Source organism: Tachypleus tridentatus, chromosome 3 (genome assembly GCF_004210375.1).
Source record: "Tachypleus tridentatus isolate NWPU-2018 chromosome 3, ASM421037v1, whole genome shotgun sequence".
Classification (NCBI taxonomy): domain Eukaryota; kingdom Metazoa; phylum Arthropoda; class Merostomata; order Xiphosura; family Limulidae; genus Tachypleus; species Tachypleus tridentatus.
Genome location: NC_134827.1, coordinates 97,759,795 through 97,779,426, shown reverse-complemented (window position 1 = coordinate 97,779,426; position 19,632 = coordinate 97,759,795). Strand labels below are relative to the sequence as shown.

Sequence of the window (19,632 nt, the reverse complement as noted above, 5' to 3'; positions counted from 1 at the left end):
ACCATTGGCCGTATAAATAGTTACCCTCAAGCATACAAAATTTTCACTTAGCACTATTAGTACATTTACAAGAGCTATCTTATGATAAAGACGGTTTAAAGCAAGGAATCAGTAAAGGGTGTTTGATTACAACATTCGACCCGATGAGAAGTGATTCCTTATAATACATGAGTAATATTCTGGTGATAGGCCAGAGTTCGAGGACAGCGTTATCACAGACCAAGACAGCACAAGTAGACACGAAAGATAGCTGGAACGTTAACGAATACTCATTGTTTTCTGAAACATTAGGCTTAGTTATTTATCAAATTGTTTCTATAAAAAACAAAATTAATGGCGCTTCTCATGACATATTACATCATCAGGTAGTCATTTATGTACTGTAGCAAATGGATATGAACATGATGAAAACATTAGGGTTGTGAATTATGTTTCGGTTTTAATTAAAAATTAGTAATTATTGCTGTAATCATAGAGCCTGTAATAAAAGGATATGGACATACTGAAGGCATTATGACTGTGACTTACGTCTCGGTCTTAAAAAGAAACTGCTTATAACTACTCTGATCATAAAACTTGTTTTACTAATGATTCTTAAGACTTTAGGCACCAATCACCAACTCGTTGCCTTCATAAATTGTTGCAAATTTTTAAAATGCAAGTGCAGTAAAGGATCTGCAAGCTTCCTGATTCCTATATGAACATTATGTTAGATTATATGTCCGCGGTATAATCATATTCGGTAAAATTTGTTTATTAAAATATTATAAACTCTAGTTTTGTAAAAACGAATTCTTTTTATTTTTGTTAAAACTATTTGAAATTCTGGCTGCCTCTAGTTTAAGTAAAGTCTGAAAGTACAAAAATCATATAATTAGTTTCTACTACATTTGTGGAAAACTTATTACAGTTTCATGAAGGAAAAACAACACACACAAGATTAAGGTATTTTTTACCACAATTTTAGGTTTAACATTGGTAACCGAGACATACATTGGGATCTACGTGTGGGTTTTAGAGTTTAACCATCTGGCTTGACACATTGGCTAAGTAATAATAAGAAGAAATCAAGTATGCCATTTGCAGTTTCCATGATATGGCGTTATTCTAAAGATTATCTAGCTAACTGTTATTTTTTATGTCTAACGTTTCTGGATATTCAAAAAAAAACAAATCAATACATTAAGCATCCAGATATTACATCTTAAATGAAACCATAACCTCATGAGGATGGACTTCCAGTGGCACATCCATCAGTGAAGTTGGAAACAGAAAAGTTATCCTGTGAAGAAGACAATGAATCGTCTTCATTCATTTTGAAGACCCACTAATTCTGTTCTCGTAGCACCTCAAAATAAAGTGTTTCATCTGATCAATGTGGGGAACGTATTGGCTACTATTTACACCAATGGAATTTATCAACTTTTGATTTGGTTTGTTTTGCCTGCAGACTTACAGTGCTGGAAAGTGGGTTTCAGTATGCGTAGTGAGCAGAGCACAGATAGTCTATCATGAAGCTCTGTGCTTTACTTCAAACAAACAAATAAACTAAAAGATATATGTGCAGTTAGTGATGAGCATGATGAGAGCTTCCACCAAGATGTTTCTACAAAGGATGATTTAGTCCTGCGATGACGGGAGATTATTGTTGATTCTTGCAGCTTGAAACTGAGAACATATATATTTTTAGTATCTAATTTATTATGTCCTTTGATTTTTTTAAATGACATTACTGTAAATAACAACTTTCTTCTTTGATAACTTTATTTATGCATTTCAAATTGCATTTATACTGCATATAAGAATATTTTGAATAAATCTATCAAAACTAGAAAACTAGTAATGATCGATACTTTCCAACTTGATTTCTAGAATCAGCATCGTCAACGTTTTTAGAAACAGTTGCATATTTCATACTGACAGAAATCTGTTCTTTGTAGTCTGGTGCAATTATCAGTTACATGATTAATATTTTGTTTCAAACTTTCGCGCAAATCTCCACACAGGCTATTTACACCTTGTCATTATTAATGCTGTACTGCTAAACTAGAGGACAGGCAACTAGCCAAAAAAAATTCATCCACTTCCGATTTAATGTAACAATTGAATTGGGTCGTCAAATGTTATAATGCACCCACTTGTAACACATTTTTTGCTTCAATGAGCCGCCAGCTTTTGACCTGCGAATTAACGTTTCAATTATATAAAAAAATTTGGCTACGACTGAACTTACGTTGAGTAAAAACGCCTAGTTGAAAGTGAAATACTGGGAATACTAATGACTATGTGATAAAAACATGACTATTCACAGCAATTGTGTCATTATGCAGGTCATACAAATTTTTTTTTGCTGCTCTCACACGTGTCGTCGTTACTAACATACAATGTCCTCAATTATCGACAAACGTTAGGTGTAAATGTCGCGAGTATTCATGTGTTACTAGTGATAACAACTTCCGTTCTCTGTCAGTTGCACTAAAATAATAGAGTGCAAAACCTCGTGGCTTAGAGAGGAATGTGTCATGCGTCTGTTTCATTACTGTTCGAGAACATCGGTCGTAACCCTGGTCTACAGTTACAGCATCACGCTACTTTAACTAAACTCTTGATCATGTTAACAATACACTTGTATTATGCAAAGATATATTTTTCAAAGAGATTTTCGATCAAGGAAAGCAAGTTTCATGTGGTGATTTATTTTCAGTAGTTTACTCTAAATCACCTTCTTTCAAGTATACCTTCCTTCACACTTCCTAATGTTTACCTGTTTCATATAAATAATACTAAAATGCTAGATGTACTTCCGTGGGGTCCCCGAAAGGGTTCTGTTTCAAGAGTAAATAAAACCAAAATTTTGAGTCACAAATATCTTTTGCTTTTTTGTTTTGTTTGCTGTTGTTTTTTTTAATTTCGCACAAAGCTACTCGAGGGCCATCTGCCTCGCTGACCCTAATTTAGCAGTGTAAGAATAGAAGGAATGCAGCTAGTCATCACCTCCCACCGCCAACTCTTGGGTTACTCTTTTACCAACGAATATTGGGATTGACCGTCACATTATAACGCCAGCACGGCTGAGAGGGTGAGCATGTTTGGTGTGACGGGGATTCGAACCCGCGACCGTCAGATTAGGAGTCTCACGCCTTTACCCACCTGGCCATTTTGCTTTTGAAGTTCAGATATTATGCTTGTTGTAGCCTACAATGTGTATAATTCTTTTCGTGACTATTGACGTCACAACTGTACAATATGGATCTTTAAGCGCCACTAATGTAATACCAATTTAGTGTCTACTAATTGACAAACAGATAACACTTCACTATCCAGTGGCACGAGTATAGAAAACAGTTGACCCCGCAGTAAAAGGACAAGTATGTTTGGTGTGACGCGGTTTCGAACCCGCGACCCTTAGATTACGAGTCGAGCGTCCTAACTTCCTCGCCATGCGGGACCGGCGTTATAGGATTGCAGTCCGCTGAGTTTTAAAACCCTCCACCCATCCATTTAGTGAGCACTTCGTTCTCAACAGATTTATTGAGAGTTTAGCATTGTCACTCACACGATGCACCAATTGAATCACGATATGGTACCATATATGGTAAAAAGGATAAGGTATTTATATTGTGCACTACTCGTCCACCAGTGTTTATTTTTTCCAAAACTTGTATCAGTCGTAGTAAAGAACAGTAGTAAGTCTACGCTAAGATTCAGGGTTCGCTTTCCTGTGATGGATAACCCAATGTGGCTTTGCACTACAATAACTACATCTAATAAAGCATGCACAAGCTGATCCAAACTTGAGTAATAAAAATTTAAAAGTCGTTTAAAATATTTTATGTAGTGCCCTCTATTAGAAAAAAGATACAATTTTCGTAGGGGCACGAGGTACGAGTTGATATCAACATGCTGATTAGCTAAATGCTAGTTTACTATTCTAATCACTTAAAGGTAATATCATCGTATTTACGTACCCGTTCATATATGAATACGTTCCTAAGGAAGTTAAGGAAATAATTCGTTAAAAATATGCAACGTTTCTTTCAGATAACCCAATCTATTCTTAACATATTAATCGTAAAATTTTTTTTCCTGTAGTATTACTGATGTCAGTCAAATTTCAGGATAAAAATCATTTAAGAATGAACTTTCTGGTCCATGAGATGTTGAGTCATCTCGATCTTCTATTATCAGACGCTTGAAAAATCTACACATTTAGCAATGTTAACATGGGATTTCTTTTCCGAAAAATGCAAAAGTTTTACTCTATATCGTCATGAAGATAATTTCCTCTTCTTCATTAAAATAAAAAAAATTGTTTTCGACTAAACTATCCATACGTTATCGTACTTTAGGAGAGCTCATGTGATTTGGGTGTTTACGATACAGCTGTTGTCGTACTTTACTAGTGCAACTGTGAACAAGATTTGATAAGAGCTACTGATCTCTCAAAAATTCATTGTTTTCTGTTCAAGTGTATATATTATGAAGTATTTAGAGATACTGAAATTTACAGTTTTGATTAAAATCGATTGAAGACGAGTACAATGAGGTTAAAAAACTTTTCCAAACCAAATTCAAAACATAACAACAACACTCCAAGTACCTTTTCTTGTGGAAATGGAGGAAAGGTGTAGTTTTATATTGTTTTAATTTAGATTGTTTTAAATCACACCGTTACAGATTTGAAATAAGCAAGAGATAAATTTGTGTTTTAGATAAATCTTTCGTTTACCATATATAAGTCAGTGTTATTAGAGTAGATATATATATATGTAGGAGATTATCGTAAATCCTTTTTTTGGAAATCTCACCCCTAGACATTTTAAGTGATTTTCAAACAGTGTTAAAATAGCTAATTAAATAAACGGGCAAAAGAAGGAATTTATCGCCTGTAAATAACCAAAAACATTGTCAGTTTGAACGGTGTCATCATTTCTCACGGTAATCTCCAATGTCCATGACACAACATGAATTTAAAGGTGTCTTAGAAATTATTGCTTCCGAAGAACACTAAAGTAAAATGATAGTGACTTGAGTGTTAACTTGTTCACATATTGGCTGGTTACTCACGTGCTAGATCAAATTATGTGTAATAAAACTGTAGCCGTTCCGGATCCTTGCTACAAGAACTTTCTGTCCATTATCTCTGCGTATTCGAGCTGGTCAATCCTCTATCTTAACCTTGATGTGGAAAAGCTTGTGATATTATTGCTTGTCCCAAATCGCTTGTCATCTGAACACAGCTTCACTCTGAAGACGGTCTGAAAGTGTCATTACTAGCTGAATAATTGTATTTCCGACAGTTTGTCACCCTAGAAGTCATTACTGGTACCACGAAGAAGATTGAGGTGTATGTTAGTTGATCCTCCTGTTTGTCCATGGAAGATAACAAAGTTTTGGTGTGTTGTAAGAAAGAAGTTTTTAGTGGAACTAACATTCTAGACTTTACAGAAACAGTAGAATAAGGTGGGTAGAATGGATATTCTGTCACCATCTTTCTCGGGGAAACTGATGGTATGAATAGTAGTAGGCTAAACATTTTAAACAAAAATAACGTAAACTAAGTTTTATATTAAATATTAAACCAAATGGTTTCAATTGTTCTAATACATCCAGTATTGAAACTAACATATCCTGAAGAGTGTTAGGTTTCTGTATATCTATAATACTTTATTATTATTGTGGTCCTTGTCACTGCATCTATGGAACCATGAAAGTGAAAACAATAGGTGACTAAATAGGGCGTTTGAGAGCAGCAACAAAAAGAACATTCTAGTGGTTTGGTTTGGTTTGAATTTTGCAAAAAGCTACACAATGGCTATCTGCGCTAGCCTTCCCTAATTTAGCAGTGTAAGGCTAGAGAGAAGGTAGCTAGTCAACACTACCCACCGCCAACTCTTGGGCTACTCTTTCAACCAGTGAATAGTGGTAATGACCGTCACATTATAACGCCTTCACGTCTGAAAGGATGAACATGTTTTGTGCAACAGGATTTGAAAATGCGACTCTTGTAATACGAGTCAAGTGCCTTAACCACCTTGACATGCCAGGCTACCAAATAATATAAAAAATTATTAAATTCAATTTTCTGATATGTGGTGCCCTCTTTAGGAAAGAGTGCAAATCTTTGTACTTCATATGGTTGAGAATATCCACTGTTCGTTCAGATTTAGTGCCTTAGTAACTCGTCTTTTTTTTCTTTTCTGCCCACGTGTGTTTGTTGATTATGTCTGAACTGATATACTTTTCCCCACTATTAACAGTTCACGCTCATACGATCGAAAAGAAACTAAGAAACTTAAACCGAAGAATTAACACTTTTATACCTACATTAATAAATATAATCAAACATCTAAGCACGCCCTCTACATTCCTATACTCAGTTACACAACCCCCTTCAAACATGTGGTCAGCTATCGGTCAGTTACCTCTTTTCTTCTTTGTGAAGCTGATAATGACCGAAGAAGGTCAAAACGTTGTTCGCTCCTTTACATAAACATTTTTTCAACCCAATCCAGCCGTTTTACATATATATTTCTCTTAAAGTGGGCTTTCTCATCGTCACTGACATTAACAGCCACAAGTTTTTCTAAATGCTATTTCACATACAGTACGAAATATTTAATTGGATTATTATAATGCGAAATGTGGCAAAGCAATGGAACTAATATGTCTTAGTTAGAAATTATAGTAGACTGTACTTTCCATATATCTCTAAAGGCACAGTTTAGGTTGTAAAATATTGAATGGTGAAAGAGTGACCTTTATAAAGCTTACACCCATAAATAATATTAGTATTTTCTTATAAACTGTACTAAGAAGTTTACCAGATATAAATATCCATTTTATGTGAGTTTCTCTCACATATAACATGGTACGACATGGCCAGGTGGTTAAGTCACTCGACTCGTTATGGTCGCGGGTTCGAATCCCCGTCACACCAAACATGCTTGCCCTTTCAATCTCACTATTTGTTGGTAAAAGTGTAGCCCATAAGTTGGCGGTGGGTGGTCGTGACGAGCTGTCTTCCCTCCAGTCTTACACTGCAAAATTGGAGACGGCTAGCGCAAATAGCCATTGTGTAGCTTTGGATGAATTTCAAAAATCAAAACAAACAGATATAATATGAATGGCTGAGGGTAGCACAGGTTTGCTCACAGAACACACCCGCTCTTTCAAGCTGTAGTGGCATCATAATGTAACGGCTTATCTCTCTAATTGGATTATTATATCCCAAGAGCGGGCGATGAGTGGTGCTGACAAAGCGCCTTCCATTTAATCTGTTTCCTGTTATTTCAACATGAAGATGGTTCTTCAAGCTAGCATGCACACAATACTCTCGCTTATTTGGAAACACACTTCTTGGAGAGTTTGTTGTAGGGTTTTCATGCCTGGCTGTACAAGGAGTTATTTGCCTATAGCTAGCTAGTTGTCATTATTTCTCGGATCATTCAACAACATTCACATATAGCAAACCCCGCATCGGACTGTCTGCTGTATCCATTGAGAGGAATCGAACCTTTGATTTTAGCGTTGTAAATACGAAGACTAATTGCTGTCCTACCAGGAGAATGCAGAGAAAGTGAAATCTGTAATATTTATATAATCAGTAAACGGATGATCCAGTAAGTAATATCAAATAATGAATCAGACACATCCATAACATTATTCAGGTACATCAATTAATTTAATCTACTCTATGGTAATTTATAAAAAGACTCAAACGTCCGTAAACATTACCATTATAAGAGGCCTAGCTGTGTTTCTTTGGTTGACTGACCTAAACCATGCTGAAGAGCCTTGAATAAACGAAACTCCAGTCCACAGAAAAGAGTGTGGTCAATCAAGGTAGTGATGGTGTGGTCAATCAAGGTAGTGATGGTGTGGTCAATCAAAGTAGTGATGGTGTGGTCAATCAAGATAGTGATGGTGTGGTCAATCAAGGTAGTGATGGTGTGGTCAATGAAAGTAATAAAGATTCTCTTTCCGTTTTTATCTTTGGTAAAAAAAAAGACAACAAATGTGCAAACTATATTTATATAATCATTAAACAGTTGTAAGAGTTATTCGTTCCTCAGGCAACTCATTGGTAACATTAAGGTTTTATAATGCTAAAATACAGGGTTCGATCTCTGTGCCAGCCCATTATGCATCTTTGCTCTTAACATAATTAATGGTTATAAAACAGCTCACGTTAAAGTCGAAAGTGCACGTTTTGAGTCTTAATTAATTTTGTGATAAGACTTTAAACTTCGTTAACTGTTAGTTTATAAACAAGACACGATAACTAAATAAACAGAGATAATGGCAGATAGATACACAAAGAGATGGATGAAGAAAATACTTCATGACGAAAATAACAAATGAGCTATCCGTTATCTCCGGCAAAATGTCAGACCATAAGTGCTGTACATACTTGTACGATTTAATTACCTTTAGTATTAACCCAGCACGATATGAAGCGTTAAGGTAAATACTTCACTGAAAATGGATATACGTGAAAGTAGCTACTCCTACTGCTGGAAGTTCTCTAAAATTCGAACGCAACTTAATATTCCTTGCAATATTATTCAAATATTTCACTTCGCGCGTTCTTATAGAACGAAAACTAATTTTTATTGTAAACAGTTGGTAAGGACGTTCGACTCGTAATCTGAGGGTCATGGGTTCGAATTCCCGTCACACTAAACATGCTCGTTAAGGCCGTAAGGGCATTATAATATGGCAGTCAATCCCACTATTCGTTAGTAGTAGAGTAGCCCAAGAGTTGGTGATGACTAGCAGCCTTTAATCTAGCCTTACACTGCTAAATTTGGAACGGCTAGCGCAGATAGCCCTCGGTAGCTTTGCGCAAAATTCAAAACAAACAAACGGATCTAGAATTAGAATTGATGTATGAAGTCTATATAACATTTTTCCACTCAGAGGTATATATATATATATATATATATATATATGATGCTTCATAATGTGTATAATTGAAATTTTGATCTTGCGGTGACCAGAGCTAAGATAGCTCTTCGTGAAATTTTGAACTTAACAAAAACAAACAAACAAAGAAATATTGTAATAACTTTTTCAATGGACTTACAATCATAGTTTTATTTACAAAGTAAAATCTTTACACAGGTAAAAGGCTAAGAGTGAAAAGTCCTATGTATCCAGGACTATATATGATTAACATAGTACAGGGAACCTTAAAACCGAATCTGTATCAACCAACATACTACTAGAAGTATTCGTGTTGTGCGGTTTTAAGAAACGTGTATCAGATATTATTTTTGAATTACATAAATAATGTTTACTGGGAATAGTATATACTCGTGAAAAATAAATAAAATTATTATGGTGTTCTTAAATATTACATAACATAAACAGAGATGGTATTAACACTAAAATGTAACAAATACTGTCACAAAAACAGTCACATAAAATGGAATTCAGTTCACCCGGTAAAATAACAAACTGAGACACTCAGACATATATACAAGATAGCTTTTCATAACGATTGGTATGGGTATCAACACTTTTATTGATAAGGAGAGAACAGTGTTACGACCTTTCTAGGTCATTTTCAAGTTACGAAACGTTTATAGATGTAAATAACTCAATAATTGTTTTACCAATATATGGAAATGTGTTACTGAAGGTTCAAGACTATAAAATACGTGTCTGAAACTATATTTAAAAACTTTGTACAGATCCCTAAGATCATGGGATTACTCATTAAAATAATTATAAATAATATAATAATTTCCGTGACGCTGATGTTATTTATAAAGTTGTTATTGAAATGAAGTGATTTCTGAACTAACATTGTACGTATTTATATTGATTCTGCATGGGTCAACCTTCTTCACGAACGAGGTCATCTTCAGTGGGATTCCATCGAATGTCTGGACCAGGAAAGGTCAGACAAAAGAAGATTTGGGTGTTGACTTTCATGCAAAGCTAATTTAACAATAAAAGACTAGAGGAAGGTAGCGACTCGTCACTGCCCACAACCAGCGCTTGGGCTACTATTTTACCAATTTTACTTTGCGGGAAGCTACACGAGGGCTATCTGCGCTAGCCATTCCTAATTCAGCATTGTAAGACAAGAGGGAAGACAAGTAGCCATTGCCACTCATCGCCAACTCTTGGGCTACTCTTTTCCTAATGAATAATGGGATTAACCCTGACATAATAATGCCGAACATGTTTGGTGTGACGGATATTCAAACTCTCGACCCTCAGATTACGAGTCGAGCGCCCTAACCACCTGGCCATGCCGGTTCCTGCGAAAGAAGGGCACGAGGCGAAGATTCGTCTAAGACACATCACATTGATGTACATAAAACATGGCTGAAAAGAGAAGACACGATCGTATTTACTAGACAAACAAAACGGAACATTTTTTAATCTTTAGTGGATTTTTTTTTAAATGAAAACAGTATTACCAATCAAAATAAAAAAATTGGCCTAGAAACCTAACCTCATACAGAAAACCTCAGCTGTAGTTTAGTCGACAAATTTACGAGTTGTCATCATGATTTAACTGACCAATCAGAAGAAAGGGTGATGAATAACGCGAGAGTCATTCAGGCCCAGGATAGTATTCAAGAAATATCCTAAAGACTCATTTTGTAAACCTAAAGATGACCTAAGAAGGTCGAAACTATGTTTTGTACCTTATTTTAATTAAACTTTTAATTCACATAACAACCGTCTTTGGAATACATTTTTACTTCAAGTGCGTTTCTCGTCAACGTGATTAAGGAACTCTTTTTGTTTAGCTGACTTTCTCAAATGAAAACAACTAGTAGAACATGGTAGAATTAATGACAGAATAGTTTGCTACACTTTTTTTCTTTCCATTGTATTACCAACAAATACGTGGTGTCCGAAAAGTACGGAAACATGGTGGTTTGAAGTTTTTCATTTTTTAACTGGGTGTTTCAAATGAAAACCACTAGAAACGTAAAACGTTAAGGGTAGAACTTTCCAGCTTTTCTTCATTTAAGACACGTGACTAATTATCTTGTCAAAACACGAGAAGTTCGAATTAGTTCTGCTGTTAATCCAAATTTGTTTCGAATTCAAGGACAGCACGTTGAACACCTTCTGTAAAAATTCCTTGAAGTGTCTATGGTTCCAGATCTTGGATTTTTTTTAAGGTCATTGCATACGCCTATTGTTTGGGTTAGCTTTTTTTTTTTTACAGTAAATATATTGATCTTTTTTCCAATGCACTAATTGACTTTTTTTTTACCAGAAAGACTCAATTATAACAGTGAAAAACCATTAACATCAGTCATACATACTCGGTGTATAGCTACGGGAGCTTCCAGAAATCCGATATACCGTCTCGTGCACTTTTCTTGAAACTGACCACTGTCGACGAACTTTAGAAGAGCAAAAGGTTTTCAAAAAATGGTAACGAAAGTTCTTTCCGTAAATGAAATACACAATAAAATTGGACGAGGAATTGACAGTGACGAGTAGGTTCGACACAGTTGTTAATGACAACACGTCAATATGGAACAGTTCGAGAACGTTAACCAGAAGAGGAAATATTTTGCAGGAAAAGAATATGGCAACAATGCAGAAGAGCATGGTGGCCAACGTGAACTCTCTTTCTTGGCTTCGGGCAAGTCGTTCTCGCATCTTCCGAGCTCTTCGGACTGCAAACGCGACGAATGTGTTTAGGATGGCAAGAGTTAGAAATGGTAAAACGTACATGATTACCAGATAAGTCCAGATGTAGTAGGCCTTATAGAAAACCCGATTATTTCTCAAGTCAGATGGTCTCGCTTCTTTACCAATGGCACCACTTGAACAAAAAACAAAGGTGATAACCTCTGTTTCCAAGAAACGAGGAATATTGTAGCTCACGCAGAACAGGATAACACCTACTACGTAAAGGCGAGTGTGGCTGTAAGTAAAGAGGACTCGAGCTTTAAGAGGATAGCAGATGGCCACGTATCGTTCGACCGTCAGCAAGACCGTGGTCCAAACGGAACCCGTCTGAGCTGTCATGGCTATGGGGTAAACTAAAGGAGTTATGGTAGGTAACACTTTCCACACGTAATCACTCAAAGTGTTTGTTGCACGGGCTAAGGCAGACAAGCCAAAGAGTAGAAATGAAGAAACTAGCATGATACCATCGAATATTGCCATCCATATCATTCCGTAGTGAATGGGCGAACGCGTTGGAAAGCGCGAAAATACGACGAGACAAAGAATGTTAGCAACGCTTCCAACGATGCAGACCGCGTTAAGTAACGCGGCTGTCATCACAACCTGGAAGGTGGACAGTGTCTCCGCAACTTCAGTACAGTTTTCGCTTCGGTTGGAGCTCTGAAATGTCTGCTGATCTTCCATCAGTTTTGTGATACTGTCAGTTGAAAGTTATAAATTTAGAAAAAAAAAATATTCGCGCAAATTCGCGAGCACTGAAGGATACAAATACGCTTCTGAACAGGGAAAAGGGTAATGCAAAAAGAACCAAACAAAAGTACGTAACTGAAATCTTCCGCAAATGTTACATTTTGCATTCTGCAAACGCTTATATATTGTAATTACCGTATTATTCACTAACCTCATAAAAACAAAGGATTGCAGCTAACAAAACACTACTCCAGCAACTGAGTTTTTCGTTTCCAGTGAGTCCATAAAGGACATCAGATTGTAGAGGCGCCACCTACGTTTACATCCTAAAGCACGAACCAATGTACACGGACGTCATTACAAGCTGATATTCACATAATTACATACAACATATAAGTATATTTACTTTTCTGGCAGCGCAAAGACTTAGTCCCACAGTAAAATGTTATCTTAGAGTTTATCACACGATGCAAAAGGTATTAAGTTTGAGGCTTGTTCGCTGGTACTTCATAACAATCTGATACTTTTGTCAAGTACAAGGACAGGGAAAACACGCACAGTAAAAAAAACATAGTTTTTACATTCTTTTTGGCATCAGGTTTTCACACGTCTGCCGATTTTCTGTTGAAATAGAGTAAGTCTAGTTTTTATAATTCAACTCAGAACTACGAAAAGCTACTGCAATTACAATAAAAACAACAACTTTGTATATTTATTTATTTTTGTTTTAGCCATTTTACTTTATCTTAAAATAAAATGTTACACATAAAAAATTTCACCAGTCTAGTAAAAAAAACATTAAAACTGAGATAAATATTTTATAGGTTAATAAAGTTCTTGACAAGAATTACCAGTTAGATGATTTTAAAATCCCAAAACACATACAGAGCCCGGCATACCCAGATGGTTAAGGCACTCAAATCGTAATCTGAGGGTCGCAGGTTCGAGTCCCCATCGCACCAAACACACTCGACCTTTCAGCCGTGGTGGCCTTACGATATGATGGTCAATCCTCCTAAAGTATAGCCCAAGAGTTGGCGGTGGGTGGTGATGACTAGCTGCCTTCCCTCTAGTCTTACACTGCTAAATTAAAGACGGCTAGCAAAGATAGCCCTCGTGTAGCTTTGCGCGAAGTTCAAACCAAACTTCATTTAATTTATAGTGGCGCCATATTCCAAAAGCAAAATTTTATAATATAAATCAGTTACTGCCACACAACGGCAGCTGTGTTTATATAATTAATCTAAATTCTTCTGTACTGAAATTAGTGTACTCTCTTTTTAAGTCGAACAAAATCGCTCATTTCCCAAAACAATCTGCAAGTTTAAGATCCAACAAAAAAAACTTAATACCATAGTTTTTCTGACAACTTCTGTCTCAAAATAAGAAAGTAAATATTGTACCAGTGCAGTAAATAAATTACAACCTAGTTAGATAGGAACAGATGTCATCATTCTTGTTCTGCCTTCTGATGATGTTAAAAGAATACGTATCTTTATTTCAGCAATAGAGATACTGACGAGGACTACCAGCGAGATGACTTTAAAATCCCCAAAGACACAGTCATACAGATCCCTGTTTGGCACCTCCATCACGATCCAGAGATCTGGTCTGAGCCATACGAGTTTAAGCCTGAGAGGTAAACACTAAATAGCTAATACATACCCATAACTTTGTGTTATTTTTACAGATTTATTAAATGTTTCTTCCGAAATATTTGTTTTACTCTGCACAAAGAACTATGAACATGTGTAATGTGAAACGAAAGTGTTATAATGTCATGATTTGCAGGTTTCTGCCCGAAAATAAGAAGGATATCCACCCTATGGCCTATCAACCGTTTGGATCTGGACCGCGAAACTGTGTTGGCATGAGAATGGCGCAATTGGAAGCCAAACTAGTTTTGGCCAGATTCCTGCGCGCATACAAGATAGTTCCTTCTGAGAAGACGGAAATCGTGAGTTTAACGTTGTGAAATATTCTCGAGTGAAAGACAAAAGTTTATTCACAACCATAGTTATATGTAAATTATAATTTTTCTTACAAATGATGAAAAGAGAAAATTAAGATAAAATCCCAACTGTATAAATTAATATAAAATAAGTATAAACAATATACATTATTTCTGATCAGTTTTCAGAGATATTTTTATTTGTTAGTCATTGAAACTTGTTCTTGTCTTTCAGGGAGATATACAATATAACGTTAAGTTCCTAACCATTGGTCCAGTACATGGCATTCACGTGAAAGTAGTGCCTGTCTAGTGGTGGCCTCTTGTGAAATGAAATATTCATATAAATAATAGTGTCTTAATTACACAAATTTATCAGCTGATTTAAACACATTGATATTATTAACTCTATTCTTGTGAATAATAAATTCTGACTGAAAGTGAGTTTCTGTGTTGTTAACTTGAAGTGTAATAATACAAGTAAAATAAATTGAATGATGTTACGAATGTTCTTGTTTTAATAGTTGGTTGATTTGTAATACACTGGAAACACAGGTTTGATATTCTCAACTTTGTTTGTAATGCGATTATTTACTCTTTCGTAATACTGCGTATAAAACGTGGGTAAATTTTAAAAGTTTCAGAAAGGTATTCAGCGAATAAGTTGGTTTCTTCACTCAAGTATTTATGTAATTACTCTAAAAAAAGTAGATGGGATTTTTGCTTAGAAATGACAATTAAAGAGCAAAATTTGCGTTATTTGTTTACTTATTGCTGTTTAACAGTGATATATGTTTAAACTGTGGGTTTCATATTCTTTACCAAACATCTTTCTGTTTGTTTGTTTTTTTACGAGAATCGTGGAAAAATTTGCTAACTGCGATAAGACACTGGAATTTTTTAAAGATAAAAATGATTCAAATTGTATAGATAGTTGAGAACCTGTTAATAAAAATATATAAGTTCTATAGTTTATATAAAGTACAGGTAGAATTGAAATGCTGATGTTAAGAGGTTGTTTCAAACAAGTATTCTACACTGCGAACATTTACAAAAATGAAATGTTACTTTGTTAATAGCATTTAAAATACTTGAATTTTAAAGACAACAATCCTAAAACCTGGAAATGTTGTCTGTCTAGATTTACAATGTGTTAGTTTGATTTACTGAATTTTGCACAAATCAACTCGAGGTCTGTCTGCGCTACCCGTACCATTAGCTTCTCAACCATTTTCACTTCCAACGAACAGAAGAACGAAACATCACGTTATAACGACTCCAAGTTATAAAGATCAAGTACATTTGGTGACAGGTTTCGAACATACGATCCATCTGCACATATTACGAGCAGAGCGCTTAAACCAGAAGACTACACCAAGCACCCATTATTATTAACCTATTAATATTATATTGTTCTTTATTAATAAACTCTGTAAATAATGCAGTGAAATTACAGCACTTTTTCTTTCACATAATAAATCAAATAGTTATCACTTTTCTGTGTAGCCTTTTCTACAGTGTATTAACCTTATTAACACAACACAAAAAGTTGGGTACAAAACACAAAATGATGTGTTCTTCATTTCAAATTGTGTTATGTGGTTTTTTATAGAAACATTTTATTAACATATCAAGACACAATTGATACTGGCGAACAGTACAGTATTAGATTTTAAAACTCTACGTTAATAAACTACAAAACTATACTAGTAAATTTCATACACTTAATTACTTGGAATAACACCTAGAGATTTAAAGTGTTGTTTGAATTTCGCGCAAAGCTGCACGAGGGCTATCTACGCTAGCCGTCCCTACTTTAGCAGTGTAAGACTAAAGAGGAAGCAATTAGTAATCACCGCCCACCACCAACTCTTGGGATACTCTTTTACCAACCAATAGTGGAATTGACCGCCACATTATGACGCCCCCACGGCTGACAGGGCGAGCATGTTTGGCGCGACGGGGATTCGAACCCGCGACTTTCAGATTACCAGTCGAACGCCTTAACCCACGTGACGAATACATATAAGATAACTGGTTAATAATAAACCAAGAACCCAATCTGAGTACATGAAATGGTTCTCCCTGGGTGGCAAAAATACATTCAACGAATAAAGTGACATTTAGGATTTTATTAACTTAATTCTGCTTCTTTCCTATGAAGCTTAACAGCGTTTTGTTGGTTTATCATAAGACTATTTGTATTTTCACATTTGGCGTTAAATTAGATGGAGGAAAACTTAGTTTTATAAAAAATATATAGCGCCCCCTGAAAAATAAAATTACAACCTTACATTGTTTTGTTCTTGTAATGTTGAAAATAAAATTGGATTATCTAATTACATCAGTGTATGTGTTACCAGTGGATAATATTCATTAGCTACTTTCCATTTAGTATGTTCGATTCTCTTCGGTGAATTCAGCAGATAGCCCGATGTGGCTTTGTTATAAGAAACACACACACACACCTTCTAGTGTGTCACAGTAAAGTCATGGTGGACTGTCGTGGATAGTTATGTTATCAAAACACGAGAAGGTCCAATTAGTTTTGCTGTTAATCCAAATTTGTTTCGAATTCAAGGACAGCACGTGGAACACCTTCTGTAAAAATTCCTTGAAGTGTCTATGGTTCCAGACCTTGTATTTTTTTCAACACCCTATCCTGTTATCAAATATTATAAGATTGAATTTAAAGGTCATTGCATACGTTTCATGTTTGGGTTAGCTTTTTTTTACAGTAAATATATTGATCTTTTTTCCAATGCACTCATTAACGTCTTTTTACTAGAAAGACTCAATTATAACAGTGAAAAACCATTAACATCAGTCATATATATGAAAATTATCAAAATCAAGTCACGTAAAGCAATGTGTCCACATGATGGTTCCCCCTGTAATCACTTATACAAAATATTTTATGTATGTTTTATCTACTTTTTAGTATAAAAACTCTACCTTTCACTAGATTTATCGTCAAGTGGGTACTGTTCAATGATGAAACGAAACATTTAACGTATTGTAATACCAAGTGGATACTAAATCTTAATATAATATTTAACGTATTGTAATACCAAGTGCATACTAAATCTTAATATAATATTTAACGTATTGTAATACCAAGTGGATACTAAATCTTAACATAATATTTAACGTATTGTAATACCAAGTGGATACTGAATCTTAATATAATATTTAACGTATTGTAATACCAAGTGGATACTAAATCTTAATATAATAAACCAAATTAAATTAAATAGGAGAAAATACTTTAATTTGCAGGATACAAAATCTTTCTATAATCAAACTTTAGAAAACCTATCAAAAATAAAACTTGACTGTTGTTGATAACCAAAACTACATCTATAAATCATTTACAACTAAAATATTTATACGTAAACACAAAGTAAGCGAAATAAGGTTTAAAGTTAGCCTAAGTATATTTTTATTTGGAAATTACCCACCGTATTTTTACATTAAAGTTAACAAAGTATTTTTATTCGAAAGTTAACCAATGTATTTTTGATTTAAAGTTAGTCAATGCATTTTTATTATAAAGTTAGCATGTTATTAGAGGATAACACACGTTAATTTGTTTTGATGCACATAGTATGTGTATATTATGTGTATATTAGATAAAAACCCTGGTTATCATAACTTGTGTTCTTGAACTAGTCATCTGTATCTAATATTAAAAATTGTAACTTTCACTGTGTTAAACAAGATCAGGTTTTCTATTCTCAACCTTAACTACCCACGATAGTCCACCTATTAAAATCAAGTACACTGCTTACAAACTAATATATGTGATACTCCAGTTTTAACTAGAAACACAAATAACACATGATTATCACATAATTTTGAACCAAATATTTACATTGATTTTATTTGCATCTTGCGGCACATCTTACAATAACAATGGTTTTGAAAAATTAAATTCCAGCCACGACATTTTAATTTACCAAAGATAGCGCTAATTTGATTGCCACCTATTGACAGATATAAAAAGCATTAAAATTTGTATTTCTAACCAAACCAAAACAATGGTTTTGAAAAATTAAATTCCAGCCACGACATTTTAATTTACCAAAGATAGCGAACTAATTTGATTGCCACCTATTGACAGATATAAAAAGCATTAAAATTTGTATTTCTAACCAAACCTGTCTTGATGTTTTTTCTACCTGCAAAAATACCACTAAGAATTAAAATGAATATTTTAATTCTATTTTCAGATTAACATGGAGACAATTGAAGATGGACTCGTTCCTCCTAGATGATGCATGTACCCCTGAGCAATGGACCAACGTTAAGAGGACACTTATAGAACTCACGCTTTCTTCATACAATCAGACATATGTATCACTGACCCAGGTCGTTGACAATTAATAGGGAGGACACAATACGAATTCTAGGCCGTGAATTATGGTACCACACATGTTCACACAGCTACCAAACTCGGATTCAGTAAAGAAAAGGAACGTTATTGAGATAAGGTTTGCTATAAAATAAGAAAGTAGAGTTAGATAAATTCACACACAAATTTCTATTTCACAAAGCCACCAATTATTAAAAGAATCGGGGTATTTAATACAAAGAAATGTAAGTTTTTTATTTCGTTCATTAAAGTCTAACTGTAAATATTTTATTCGTATGTAAAAAAAGACCCTCAATTCATCACGTAAAATGTACTGCCAGGTCGTGTAGAAAAGAACAATTACTTTTAATAAAAGAAATTATCGATTATCATAAATAGAAATGATAAATTCAACTTTTTTGACTATATATCGGTTACTTATTTAGATTATATTATACAAATTTGTATCTAGTAAAAGATCAGAATAATAACGTTGTTAATAATTAAAGAAGGATATAAGCCACTTTTTATTTCAGAAACATAATAATTTCTCAATGATTACTTTAGACAATATTTAAAAAACGATATTATTTAAAGGCTCTATCAGAAAACCGTTTCAGTTCAATCTTTTAACATCTGTATCGATCAGTGCAAAGAAAAATATGCAGCATATATTAAACATATATGAGTGGAGAAACATAACATTGGTTCACTGTTATCAGTGTTTACTTTCATGTCACTTCAGTTTAACTATGTCAAAGTCAGTTATAACATGCTGTCTGAAATCTTTGATGTAAATTGGATGTGTAAAATATGGTTTTCATCTATTCCTGAGAAAACTACATACAATGACTACACGTATGTCATACTGAAGTTTCTGACTGTGTTAGATTTCTTCAAAGTACTTTATTTACAATATTATTGTTAGAATTAGGAAGTAAAACAATTTTTTTATATTTTT

At 34.5% G+C, this 19,632-nt stretch overlaps 2 protein-coding genes across 2 annotated transcripts; one reads left to right on the top strand and one right to left on the bottom strand.

Moving 5' to 3' along the window:
• Positions 1-7,739: 7,739 nt before the first annotated feature.
• LOC143245923 (FMRFamide receptor-like) lies at positions 7,740-12,015 on the bottom strand. The gene is made up of 2 exons (XM_076492176.1): positions 11,301-12,015; positions 7,740-7,993 (listed from the first exon to the last, which is right to left on the bottom strand). Exons 1-2 carry the CDS (start codon positions 12,013-12,015, stop codon positions 7,740-7,742), a joined length of 969 nt encoding a protein of 322 aa, XP_076348291.1.
• Positions 12,014-14,817, top strand: LOC143245922 (cytochrome P450 3A19-like). The gene is made up of 4 exons (XM_076492175.1): positions 12,014-12,024; positions 13,871-14,005; positions 14,158-14,323; positions 14,553-14,817. The coding sequence occupies exons 1-4, from the start codon at positions 12,014-12,016 to the stop codon at positions 14,628-14,630; spliced, it is 390 nt and encodes a 129-aa protein (XP_076348290.1). The 3' UTR covers positions 14,631-14,817.
• Positions 14,818-19,632: the final 4,815 nt, after the last annotated feature.